At 46.3% G+C, this 13918-nt stretch overlaps 1 protein-coding gene across 2 annotated transcripts in view; it reads right to left on the bottom strand.

Annotated features, from left to right (window-relative positions):
• EEA1 (early endosome antigen 1) overlaps positions 1-12943 on the bottom strand; it is a 160229-nt gene extending 147286 nt beyond the window's left edge. The window contains exon 1 of one of the 2 annotated variants that reach the window (XM_040344133.1): positions 12761-12943. In XM_040344133.1, coding sequence (XP_040200067.1) covers positions 12761-12784 — 24 coding nt within the window. In that variant the 5' untranslated portion in view covers positions 12785-12943. The remainder of the gene's footprint in view (positions 1-12760) is intronic. The other variant, XM_040344134.1, reaches the window with a different exon arrangement.
• Positions 12944-13918: the final 975 nt, after the last annotated feature.

The following is a 13918-nucleotide window of genomic DNA, read 5'->3' as shown; positions in this document are numbered from 1 at the left end:
AAAAAAATTGTTAAAGGGAGATGGGGAAGATGGAATTAATTGGGGATTTGCAGGGTTAAGGTGGTTAAATAAGGGGTTAGACACATTTTAATGTGATATGAAGACCAAAGATTAAATACAAAGTAACAATTTTTGTTTGTATTTTGCAACTGAACAGTGTGGATAAACAATGAATCAAACAGTCCATTTTTAGACAGCAGTAGCTACAGCTTCTGTATTCCAACAGCAATTTCTGGCAATCATTTCCAGAGCCAGGAATTGGTGCAACCGAGAAGGGAGGGAAGGCAGAAAGACACCCAATGTCCTCAGCTGGTTAGGTGAACTACCGCTTTGTCATTGCAGGGCAAAGTGTCAGGTTCACATTCATCCACCCTTCCCTATCACTACATAATCACTTTTCTTTCACTACCATGATTGTTCCATGTGGTTTCTGGCATTAGCTGCTCTGTTAAGTGCCCATGAGTGCTGCCAATCAGTTCCTATCAGTGCTGCCATATATATACACAAATAGGGCTGCAACTAACGATTATTTTCATAATCGATTAGTTGGCCGATTATTGTTAATTATTAATCGGTTAATAGCCTTAAAAAAAATAAAAAAAATTTTTACATTTCTTTTGGCCAATTTGTTCTTGGGCAGATTACAAAACACAAATTGCCGCAAAAACGCATTACATGTTTGTTTGTTTTTTTGCAGCTTCTCCATTGAAGTATATTGAAGGAAAAAAAAAATAGCACCGTTTTGCATTAAAAAGTCTTTGCCGTTTTCCAAATACGCAGCAGCTGAAAAAAATCATGGATGTAAACGTGTCCCATAGGAAAACATGTAAATGAACTGTAGTGTGTTTCTGCAAAAAGCACAAAAAAATACAGAGGTGTGACCCAGGCCTGAAATGTTTAGTAACATAATGGGGTTAAAAAAACTGAAATTAGTACAGAAAGAGCAAATAATCGCTACTGTAAGGGGTTTGTTTTTTTACTGTGGGACAGTGAAAGTAATATTTACAGTAGCGATTTGCTTTTTTGTACTATAAAAGGCTAATTTTAGTTTTTTTAACACCATTATGTTACTGGCCGATTAATCGATTATGAAAATTGTAATCGATTATTTTCATAATCGATTAGTTGTCGATTAATCGATTAGTTGTTTCGGCCCTATACACAAACATACACGCATGTGTGTTTGAGCTTTGTACATTCAATGAATGGACGAATGTTGTTCTCTTGCTTTTAACAATCAATTGTAAAATGAATGTAGCGTATTTATCGGCGTATAACACGCACTTTTTTCCCCCTTAAAATCAGGGGGAAATCGCGTGTGCGTGTTATACGCCGATACCTGCTGTCTGAGGGAAGAGGAGCGAGCGCCGCTGATTTACATAGAGCCGTGATCTCCTTCCTGTGTATCCGGCGCTCTGTCACGCACAGCCACGCCTCCTGGCCCCGCATTGTACTACTGTACTGTCTATCATATGAGCAGGGGTAGGAGGCATGGCTGTGAGTGACGGAGCCCCGGGTACACAGGAAGGAGAGCGCGGCTCTATGTAATTCATTGGCGCTCTCGCTCCCCCTCTTCCCTCGGAGACAACAGAGATGATCTAACATTGAAAGGTAAAAACTGAAGATTGGCACTGAACAGGCAGAGCATTTTGATAAATTTATAGGCTGCAGATGGCTACTAATCAAACTGCATTGAAGATCAATGCTACAGATGAGCACAGATCAGGCTGCCCTGAAGCTGCAGATGGGCACAGATTAGGCTGCCCTGAAGCTGCAGATGGGCACAGATTAGGCTGCCCTGAAGCTGCAGATGGGCACAGATTAGGCTGCCCTGAAGCTGCAGATGGGCACAGATTAGGCTGCATTGAGGCTGCAGATGGGCACAGATCAGGCTGCCCTGAAGCTGCAGATGGGCACAGATCAGGTTGCCCTGAAGCTGCAGATGGGCACAGATCAGGCTGCCCTGAAGCTGCAGATGGGCACAGATCAGGCTGCCCTGAAGCTGCAGATGGGCACAGATACCATTATTTTGCTTCAAAGTGGTTTATTAAAAAAAAAAAAAAAACATTTTTTTCCTGAAACTTCCCTCTTAAATTGGGGTGCGTGTTATACGCCGATAAATACAGTAATTTCTGAATGAAAACCACATACACTGTCCAAAAATGTGTTTGATCAAGAGAAGTTTTCTATTCTGCTACTTTGAATTTTCCCATCAATGTGGTTGAAAACAAAATGGGATTTTTTTTTTTTTAAGAAAAATATGTTTGTGTATGGCGTGCATAAGTGACAGCAGGTGCAAATAGCTTGTAATAGCTTGCCTATAACAAGGGACTCTGTCATGCATAATATTAGAATACAATCTTGTCTGAAAATTTGCAAAACACTAAAATGTTGTTTTTTATTTTCCTTGCATGTCCTCCTCCGATATACAGCGACTGCACTTCCAAGCGTACTTTAGTAAATAACCCCCCCACCAGGATCTCACAATAAGAAGTACACTCCTCACATTTTTGTTAATATTTTTATTATACCTTTTCATGTGACAACACTGAAGAAATTACACATTGCTACAATGTAAAGTAGTGGGTGTACAGCTTGTATAACAGTGTAAATTTGCTGTCCCCCCCCCCCCCCCCCCCAAAATAACTCAACACACAGTCATTAATGTCTAAAGCTCTGGCAACAAAAGTGAGTACACCCCTAAGTGAAAATGTCCAAATTGGGCCCAAAAAGTGTCAATATTTTGTGTGGCCACCATTATTTTCCAGCACTGCCTTAACCCTCTTGGGCATGGAGTTCACCAGAGCTTCACAGGTTGCTACTGGAGTCCTCTTCCACTTCTCCATGACGACATCACAGAGCTGGTGGATGTTAGAGACCTTGCGCTCCTCCACCTTTCAAATGAGGATGCCCCACAGATGCTCAATATGGTTTAGGTCTGGAGACATGCTAGGCCATTCCATGACCTATACCTTCAGCTTCTTTGTGTTTGGGGTCTTTATCATGTGGCCCAGTCTATGAAGGGAGGGGGGGGGGATCATGCTCTGCTTCAGTATGTCACAGTACATGTCGTCATTCATTGTTCCCTCAATGAACTGTAGATTCCCAGTGCCGACAGCATTTATGCAGCCCCAGACCATGACACTTTCACCACCATTCTTGAATGTAGGCAGGACACATTTGTCTTTGTACTCTTCACCTGGTTGCCGCCACACATGCTTGACACATCTGAACCAAATAAGTTTATCTTGGTCTCATCAGACCACAGGACATGGTTCCAGTAATCCATGCCCTTAGTCTGCTTGTCTTCGGCAAACTGTTTGCGGGCTTTCTTGTGCATCATCTTCTAGACATGCAGAACAATTTGATGCAGTGTGCAGCGTATGGTCTGAGCACTGACAGGCTGACCCCTCACCCCTTCAACCTCTGCAGCAATGTTGGCAGCACTCATACGTCTATTTCCTAAAGACAACCTCTGGATATGATGCTGAGCATGTGCATTCAACTTCTTTGGTTGACCATGGCGAGGCCTGTTCCGAGTGGAACCTCTCCTGTTAAACCGCTGTATGGTCTTGGCCACCATGCTGCAGCCTAATTTTAGGGTCTTGACAATATTCTTATAGCCTAGGCCATCTTTATGTAGAGCAACAATTCTTTTTCTCAGATCCTCGTTGAACTTCCAGTGACCAGTATGAGAGAGTGAGAGCGATAACACCAAATTTAACGCACCTACTCCCCATTCACACCTGAGACCTTGTAACACCAATGAGTCACATGACACCGGGGAGGGAAAATGGCTTATTTGGACTTTTTGTTGCCAGCGGACATTAATGGTTGTGTGTTGATTTATTTTGGGGGGGGACAACAAATGTACACTGTTATACAAGCTGTACACTCACTACTTTACATTGTAGCCAAGTGTCATTTCGTCAGTGTTGTCACATGAAAAGATATAGTAACATTTAAAAAAAAAATTGAGGGAGTACTTACTTTTGTGAGATACTGTTTATGCACACAGTATTTCTTCTGTTAGGCCCCTTTCAGACGAACGGTCCGTTTATTACAAGTCCGTTTACGGACTTGTAATGGTTCCCTATGGGATTGCAGACGTTAGCGGATGATGCATCCGCAACCATCTGCGTCCGCAAAGATCCGCTTTTGCGGACGGAAGAAAACCCTATTTTTCTTCCATCCGGTGGAACGGATCGGATGAATACGGACACACGGTCCGTATTCATCCGATTCCCCATAGGGGAGAGCGGAGGAGAGACAGGGCGGTCTCTGCACTGTGTGCGGGGACCGCCCTGTCCGCCGACAGCTGAGCGGGAATCCCCGCTGAGCCGACGGACACACACGGATCGGATCAATTACGGATCTGCTCCGTGTGAAAGAGGCCTTAGTCTGAGTTGATTCGATATTCTGTTCCTTAACCATGTAGCTGGTTATTTATATTTACCACTGCCTATACAGTAGGTATTCAAGGATAAAAAATTTTTTAAGCTTTACATATTAACTAAATTAAACAAATTAATCAAAACAATAATCGGGCAACTAATTGATTATGAAAATAATCATTAGTTGCAGCCCTACTCTGCACCCCTCACCCTGCCTAGTGCCCCATAGCAAGTCGCTTGCAATGGAGGAACTCGTGCATGCTCGCCCCCAAACCCCACTCTGTGTCTCCATAAGATACACAGAGCATAGCTCATGCTAGACCCCTGCTCTCTCCTCCCTGGCTGTGATTGACAGCAATGGGAGCCAATGGCTCCTGCTGCTTCATCTCAGCCAAGGAAGTGCGAGACAACCGAGACAGCATCGGCACTCGTGCACATTGCTGGATTGGGATCAGGCTCAGGTTAGTATTAGGGGGCTTGGGTGGGGAGTGCACACTGAAGGTTTGTTACCTTCATGCATAGACTGCATGAAGATATAAAACTTTCCGCCTTTAAAACCACTTTCAACCAGCACATTTCAAAAAAAGGGATGTCATTTCCGGAGTTCCGCTTTAAACAGTGCAACTCCATCCATGTCTGCAACTGGAGAATGAACAAGCAACGTTGAAGGCATCCGCCCTCTGCTCCCTCTTCCAGTAGACCTACTCACATACATAACTGCACAAAGCAATGCAGCCTGACTCTCTGAGTTTTATTACATGAGGTTGACGTCTCAGATTCAAACACTTGTGCGATTCTTGGTAAAAATGCAGCTTGTTATTATGAACATATCCTTGGATTACATGTTTTTAATACCTACCTGGATATCGGTATTGTAAACTAGAAAAAATGCTGCACTTCTTATCTCTGAGTCAGAGACCCCACCTATGTACTACACACTGATAACAACCTACACACAATCTCTTTTACTTGCTTAATCCAGCTTGGTGAGTTGCATGCTAAATGGTTGTGTGTGTGCTGACAGCTGTACCCCACACTGCTCCATATGTAATGTGCCAACAGCCTCTCAGAACTGTCCCTGACACCTATACTTAAATATTCATAATGCTATGAGAAAAATACAGCTGGTGGTGTGGCCATGTTACCTAGCAGAATGCTATATTTCACCTATCAAACCCCAATCAGACCATGTACTTCAACTTGGAGCAGCAGGGCAGAAGTCTGCTGCAACTCGATCAATAATGAACAACTTATGACACCCTGCTGGTTTCCTTTTCCAATAAAGTAAGGCTGAGCGTGCTTTATATCTTCTGGATTAGATCAGTATTGATCTGCATCTGACGGCTGTCTCATGCAAAATTGAAAGGGAAATTAAAAGCCACAGGCAGCGTTACATATTCATAAAAGGGAAAAATAAGTTACCTCTAGTCAGATGTATTACAGGCTAAGCTCCATCCTGTTTACTGTATATTTTATTCATTTCTGACTGCTGAATACTGCATTCAGCACTCCGCTTCCTGTACTCTATTACTGCAAAGAAATCTGTTCACCCTTCTTTTGCTCTCCCCTTGTTCATGTAGAAAATGCCTTGTATTCTCTTAACAAAATATATAGAGGAAAATTTACTAAAACTGGAGCAGATAGAATCACGACCGGCTGTGCATGGCATCCAAATCCTTCCGCTTGTTCAATTAAAGTGGAACTAAACCTTCCTCACCTTTAGGCTTCATTTCCACTGGCGTTTTTACAGCCACTGTTGTTAGCCTTTTTTACAGCTTAAAAACGCCTGTCCATGTTTATTTTGTAAAAAAAAAAAAAAAAAAAAAAAATTTTTTTTTGTGAGCTGCAGCTTTAAAAATGCCACGGTCACGTTTTTGAGCGTTTCCGCGCGTTTTTGAGCGTTTAACGTCTGGCGTTTTTACAGCTCTACTCTGGAGCTTCAGAACGCCCTGGTCCCGCGTTTTTTTTACAGCTCAAAAACGTCTATGCCACTTGCAGCTCAAAAACACCTATGTGGGAATGAAGCCATAGAATAACATGGACAGGCGTTTTTAAGCTGTAAAAAACGCTCAGAAACGTGGCTGTAAAAACGCCAGTGGAAATGAGGCCTTAAAGCCAAGGAAGCTGCCATATTAGCCTCTGTTTGATCTGCAGTTGCCATTGGCCTGCACATGTAATCAATTATGACACCAGACAATTGATGGCTTGTCAGTTTGGTTGACAGAACAATCACCTGTGACAGTTATCATTCACAGCATACCTTGAATGTAACAACTTTGGAAACCGTTAATTGATGGGTTTTGTTCCGCTTTAACCACTTCCCGACGGCCGTACGACTTTATAAGGCCGCAGGGTGGTTCTACTTCTCTGAGCCGCCGTGTTTTTACGGCCTCTGCTCCTCCTGGCCACTGGGGGGGGCGCGAGCGCGCCCGCCGCATCACTGGGATGCCGATGCGCGTGCCTGGCGGGCGCGATGTCCGCCAGGCTCCCGCGATCAGCGGTTACAGAGACAAGGATGTGGATCTGTGTGTGTAAACGCGCAGATCCACGTCCTGTCAGGGAGAGAGGAGACCAATCTGTGTCTCTTGTACATGGGGACACAGATCGGTCACCTCCCCCAGTCAGTCCCCTCCACACACAGTTAGTAAAACACCCAGGAAACACATTTAACCCCTCCCTCACCCCCTAGTGTTAAAACCCAATGCCAGTCACATTTATACAGTAATTAGTGCATATTCATAGCACTGATCGCAGTATAAATGTGAATGGTGCCAAAAATGTGTCAAAAGTGTCCGATGTGTCCGCCATAATGTCGCAGTACCGATAAAAATCGCAGATCGCCGCCATTACTAGTAAAAAAATAAATAATAATAATTCTGTCCCCTATTTTGTAGGCGCTATAACTTTTGCGCAAACCAGTCGCTTATTGCGATTTTTATTTATTTTTTTACCAAAAATATGTAGAATACGTATCGGCCTAGACTGAGAATTTTTTTTTTTTTTTTTTAAATTGAGCTATTTATTATAGCAACAAGTAAAAAATATTATTTTTTTTTTTCAAAATTGTCGCTCTATTTTTGTTTATAGCGCAAAAAATAAAAACCGCAGAGGTGATCAAATACCACCAAAAGAAAGCTCTATTTGTGGGAAAAAAAGGACGTCAATTTTGTTTGGGAGCCACGTCGCACGACCGCGCAATTGTCAGTTAAAGCGACGCAGTGCCGAATCGCAAAAAGTCCTCTGGTCAGGAAGGGGGTATATGTGCCCAGTAAGCAAGTGGTTAAACCCATCAATTAAATAGTTAACAAGAAACAGTTATATTCCCAGCATACCAGAAATGCTGTCACATTTGCTTGTGTTCTCAACTGAACTGTCAAACCATCAAACAGATTGATCACTGCACCCCCTTCCTGCCAAGGCCGATTTTCAGCTTTCAGCGCTGTCATGCAACACTGTACCCATATGAAATTTTTATCCTTTTTTTAGGGTTGTCTCGATACCACGTTAAGACTGAGTACAATTACCGATACTTTTTTTCAAGTACTCGCCGATACCGATTACCGGTACTTTTTTTTATGTCACGTGACAGTGGCACATGTGTCAGTTTTTTTACAATTTATTTTTTTACTATTTTTCGGTATGTTTTTTTATCATGCTTTCTCTTTTGGGGGGGGGGGGGGGGAGAATGGATGGTGTCAGTGTGTATTTAATTTACATTTTTATTATTTTTTACAATTATTTATTTTTTAGCCCTTTTGGTGGGCTTTGGTGAGATATCAGGGGTCTTAACAGACCTCTGACATCTCCCCTTTGAGACAGAGAAAGGGACTAAGGACACAGATTCCCTAGTCCCTTTCTCAGCTGTACTGAAAATAAATGGAGAGAAGACAACAGCTCCTCTCCATTCATAAACTGAAGCATCGTAAACACAGGTTACGATGTATCAGTTATATGAATGGACAGAGTCACGTAGCGAGGAGGGGGACAGAAGAATAGAGGGGGGCGCGGAGCTGGAGAGCAGAAGAACGGAGGGTGACACAGAGCGTGGAGGGGGAGAGCAGCAGCACGGAAGGGGGACACGGAGCGTGGAGAGGGAGAGCAGCAGAACGGAGGGGGGCAGCAGCAGAATGGAGGGGGGACACGGAGTGTGGCTGGGCAGAGCAGCAGAATGGAGGGGGGACACGGAGTGTGGCTGGGGAGAGCAGCAGAACGGAGAGGGACACGGAACGCAGAAAGGGAGAGCAGCAGAACGGAGGGGGACAGCAGCAGAACAGAGGGGGGACACGGAGCAGCATATAGGGGGGAACTGGAGGAGGAGGAGTCAGCGGTGATCGGTGCGGCTTTGGGGGGGGGAGTTACAAGCACCGCTGCATAGATTTTACTAAAGCAGCTGAAAAGGGGGGGGGTCCGGGGAGAAGCTGTCAGGTTTTATTGAAATCTATACAGGGAGATAGGTGCTTGTAACTCCCCCCACCGCAGCGATCATCCCTGACTGCCCAGGTTAATGGATGAAGCATCGAAGCATTTTCCCTGAATACAAGTACTCGGGGGAAATGCTTGGTATCGGTACCGATACTAGTATCGGGACAACCCTACTTTTTTTTTTAAACAGATAGAGCTTTCTTTTTGTGGTATTTAATCATCACTGATGGGCACAAATAGGCACACTGAGCACTACTGGGGCTGCACTGATAATCAGGACACTAATGATCAGTGCCCTGATTATCTGTGTATATGACCCCTACCACACTTGCCAGTTACCGGCTCTCCTCGCCTCACACTGTGACAGCGCGTAAGGGAAGGAATGACGATAACCGGCAAGCTTGTTTACATGTAATGAGCTGTAATTGGACACAGCTGATCACATGGTAAAGGGCCGCTGTGATTGGCCCTTTAGGCCCCTTTCAGACGTCCGCTCCGCCTGTCCATTATTACAAGTCCGTTGACGGACTTGTAATACATCCCTATGGGATCGCGTCCGTTAGCGGATGGAGCATCCGCTAGCGTCCGCGTCCATCGGGATCCGGTTTTCGGACGGAAGAAAACCCTATTTTTCTTCCGTCCGGCGGAACGGAACTGATGCCGTCTGCATCCGGTTCCCCATAGGGCAGAGCGGAGCTGAGACAGGGCGGTCCCTGCACTGTGTGCGGGGACCGCCCTATCTGCCGACAGCTGAGCGGGGATCCCCGCTAAGCCGACGGAGACACACGGAGCGGACCCAGAAACGGTCCGCTCCGTGTGAAAGAGCCCTTACCCTGATCTGTCAGAAGGACACAGTGATCAGAGCACACACTGGATGCATGCCCCAGGGGGTGCACGGGGTGCTTTGGGGCAGATGGGACCCTGCACCCCCCCCACCCCAAAGCACCTTGTCCCCATGTTGATGAGGACAAGGGCCTCTTTCCGACAACCATGGCCGTTGGTTGCCAGGGTCTGCGGGCGGGGTGCTTATCAGAATATCGGAGCCCCCTTTAACAAGCGGGCCCCCACCCTATGTGAATGATTATGGGGTACATTTTAGCCCTACCCATTCACCTGAAAAAAACAGTGCCAAAAATAAAACACACTGCACAGGTTTTTAAAATAATTTATTAGGCAGCTCCAGGGGTCTCTTCCGACTTCTTCTTCCCTCTTCGGCTCTTCTCCCTCAGTCAGGTCTCCTCCGCTATCTTCTGCTCTTTTGTTCGCTCTTGCCCGGTCTTCTGCATTGCCTTCTTCCGAAGTTGACACAATGCTCTCTCCCGCTCTAATGCCCGGTGCGCCACTACTTATATTGGCATGGGGCGGGGTCACTGTGTGATGTCATCCTGAGGGCCTGCCCCCTTATGCCGTCAACGCCCATCATGCCCTGGACGGTGACGTAATAAGTGGCGGGGCCTCCGGAAGATGTCACACAGTGACCCTGCCCCATGCCAATATAAGTAGTGGCACCCCGTGCATCGGGCATTAGAGCGGGAGAGAGTGCTGAGTCAAAATCGGAAGAAGAGCAGAGGGAAGAAGACAGCGGAGAAGACCGGGCAAGAGAGAGCAAAAGAGCAGAAGATAGCAGAGGAGACCCGGGAGAAGACACCAGACAGAGGGAGAAGAACTAGAGAGAGCGTAGAAGTACCAGAGAGGAGAGAAGAAGTCAGAAGACCCCCAGAGCTGCTTAATAAATTACTTTATGTGTTTTATTTTTTTACACCTTTTTTTTTTAGGTGAATGGGTAAAGGTACAATGTAACCCATACTCATTCACATAGGGTGGGGGGCCGGGATCTGGGGTCCCCCTTGTCAAAGGGGGCTTCCAGATTCCGATAACCCCCCCCGCAGACCTCAAAACCAACGGCCAGGGTTGTCGGGAAGAGGCCCTTGTCCTTATCAACATGGGGACAAGGTGCTTTGGGGTGGGGGGGGTCGCAGGGCCCCCCTGCCCTAAAGCACTCACCCCTCCATGTTGAGGGCATGCCGCTTGGTACGGTTTAGGAGGGGGGGGCGCTTGCTCGTCCCCACCCCCATTCCTGACCTGCCGGGCTCTGTGCTCGGATAAGGCTCTGGTATGGACTTTGGGGGGACCCCCAATTCAGTTTTTTCGGCATGGGGGTTCCCCTTAAAATACATATCAGACCAAAGGGACTGGGTATGCTTTTGGAGGGGTTACCCATGCCATTTCTTTTCTTTTTTTTTTTTATGTAGAGTGGAGTTCCCTCTAAAGATTCATACCAGACACCGTGCCTGGCATTGTCGGGGATCGAAGACGGATCCCTGTTCATTAAAGTCGGACGCATGTCGGAAGTCAAGTCGCAGGGCAAAGTCAGATCCAGTGTACCCGGCCTTAAGGTGTTCTGTGAAAGGACAAGAGCTTTGGATCTCACACACAGAAGCTGCACTGTTGTGTAACCGCCTATCAATTCTCCTTGTCCAATCAGAGTACTTCTTGCATTTTGTAAATGGAAAAGAGGGAGGGGAAATAGAGTGTAAACAGCACTCCTTCCCTGTATGAGAGCCGAAGCTCCCATAGACTTAGCACCGGAAGTAGAGAAGTAAAGAAATATATGAAGTATACAGTAAACACAGTGGTGCCAAGTATGACAGGAAGGTAAAATGAAGGGTTACAACAATAGCACTGCAATGTAAGACAGAGGGTAACAACACCAGCCCTGCACTGTCCTATGGAGGGTGACAACACCAGCCCTGCACTGTCCTATGGAGGGTGGCAACACCAGTCCTGCACTGTCCCATGGAGGGTGGCAACACCAGCCCTGCACTGTCCAATGGAGGGTGGCAACACCAGTCCTGCACTGTCCTATGGAGGGTGGCAACACCAGTCCTGCACTGTCCTATGGAGGGTGGCAACACCAGTCCTGCACTGTCTTATGGAGGGTGGCAAAACTAGCCCTGCACTGTCCTATGGAGGGTGACAACACTAGCCCTGTACTATGAGGGGGGGGGTGACAACACCAGCCCTGCACTGTCCTATGGAGGGTGACAACACCAGCCCTGCACTGTCCTATGGAGGGTGGCAACACCAGCCCTGCACTGTCCTATGGAGGGTGACAACACCAGTCCTGCACTGTCCTATGGAGGGTGACAACACCAGTCCTGCACTGTCCTATGGAGGGTGGCAACACCAGCCCTGCACTGTCCTATGGAGGGGGGCAACACCAGCCCTGCACTGTCCTATGGAGGGGGGCAACACCAGCCCTGCACTGTCCTATGGAGGGGGGCAACACCAGCCCTGCACTGTCCTATGGAGGGTGGCAACACCAGCCCTGCACTGTCCTATGGAGGGTGACAACACCAGCCCTGCACTGTCCTATGGAGGGGGGCAACACCAGCCCTGCACTGTCCCATGGAGGGTGGCAACACCAGCCCTGCACTGTCCTATGGAGGGTGGCAACACCAGTCCTGCACTGTCCTATGGAGGGTGGCAACACCAGTCCTGCACTGTCCTATGGAGGGTGACAACACCAGCCCTGCACTGTCCTATGGAGGGTGACAACACCAGCCCTGTACTGTCCTATGGAGGTTTAGCATTGTCACTCTGATAAAGAAGGTTCCAGTGATGAAAGCAGCCTTAATCTATATATCTAGATACAAGTGAACAAGCTGAGAGTTCCATGATACAAGATATATTGTGGGGTGGAGGGCCTGCGATGGACACCCAGCCCTGTGTATCCTTCCAGGCCTCGTCCAATGACTGATGAGAGAAGATCCCCTACAGTGACAGGCCTGGGCAGGGAGTCAGAGCGGTGTGGCCTGTCATGTGACCCGAGAAATGAAGTCACCCAGCCCGGGCCCAGCTCTGCTCCCACTCTACCCAGCCAGCCGCACACTCACACACCCCCACAGCTCTAGGAAGCGCCATTCACGTGCACAGCTCCTCACCATCTGTAGTATCCTCCGGAACATGGTTGTGCCGGTCAGTGCGGGGACAGGGGCAGCTCGGCCTTGTCTTCTCCTAATTCTTCACCAGGCAGATCCTACTGGCATAGGGGATGTCTTTTCTTCTCGATCATTCAAACCAACGACAATGTTTACACTCCAAACCTTTCTGTTCTGTCAGCCTGAGCTAAGGCCTCTCTGCTGCCACCTAGCAGACCTCCAGAGCAGCACATTCTTCCTCTGTTGTCCTGCAAGTCATAAGCTTTGCTGGGGTTTATTTTTAGAGATCTTTTCTTCCAACCCCAGGATGATCTATATTTCAGTCTGACTGTATCACTACCTTAACCACTTCAGCCCGGAAGGATTTACCCCCTTAATGACCAGGCCATTTTTGCGATACAACACTGCATCACTTTAACTGACAATTGCGCAGTCGTGCGACGCTATACCCAAACAAAATTGATGTATTTTTCCCCCACAAATAGAGCCTTCTTTTGGTGGTATTTCAGCCCTTCTGCGTTTTTTTTTTATGCACTATAAACAAAAAAGAGCAACAATTTTGAAAATATTTTTATATTAACCACTTCCATACAGGGCATTTTCACCCCCTTCCTGCCCAGACCAATTTTTCATTTTCAGCGCTGTTGAATGACAATTGCGCAGTCGTGCGACGTGGCTCCCAAACAAAATTGTCACCCTTTTTTTCCCACAAATAGAGCTTTCTTTTGGTGGTATTTGATCACCTCTGCGGTTTTTATTTTTTGCGCTATAAACAAAAGAAGAGCAACAATTTTGAAAAAAAACACAATATCTTTAACTTTTTGATTTAATAAATATCATATTTTTTTTTAAAAAAAAACATTTTTTTCCTCAGTTTAGACCGATACTTATTCTACATATTTTTGGTAAAAAAAGAAAAAACGCAATAAGCGTATTTGATCGGTTTGCGCAAAAGTTCTAGCGTCTAAAAAATAGGAAATAGAATTATGGCATTTTTTTTTTTTTTTACTAGTAATGGCGGGGATCTGCAATTTTTTTTTTTATTGTGACCGTGACATTGCGGCGGACATATCAGACACTTTTGACACAGTTTAGGCCAATATGTATTCTTCTACATATTGATTGGTTTGCGCAAAATTTAAAGCGTCTACAAAATAGGGG

The sequence above is a fragment of the Rana temporaria genome, chromosome 3 (genome assembly GCF_905171775.1).
Source record: "Rana temporaria chromosome 3, aRanTem1.1, whole genome shotgun sequence".
In the NCBI taxonomy this organism is placed as follows: Eukaryota; Metazoa; Chordata; class Amphibia; order Anura; family Ranidae; genus Rana; species Rana temporaria.
The sequence above is the reverse complement of the archived record's forward strand: the minus strand, read 5'-3'. Positions and strand labels throughout refer to the sequence as shown.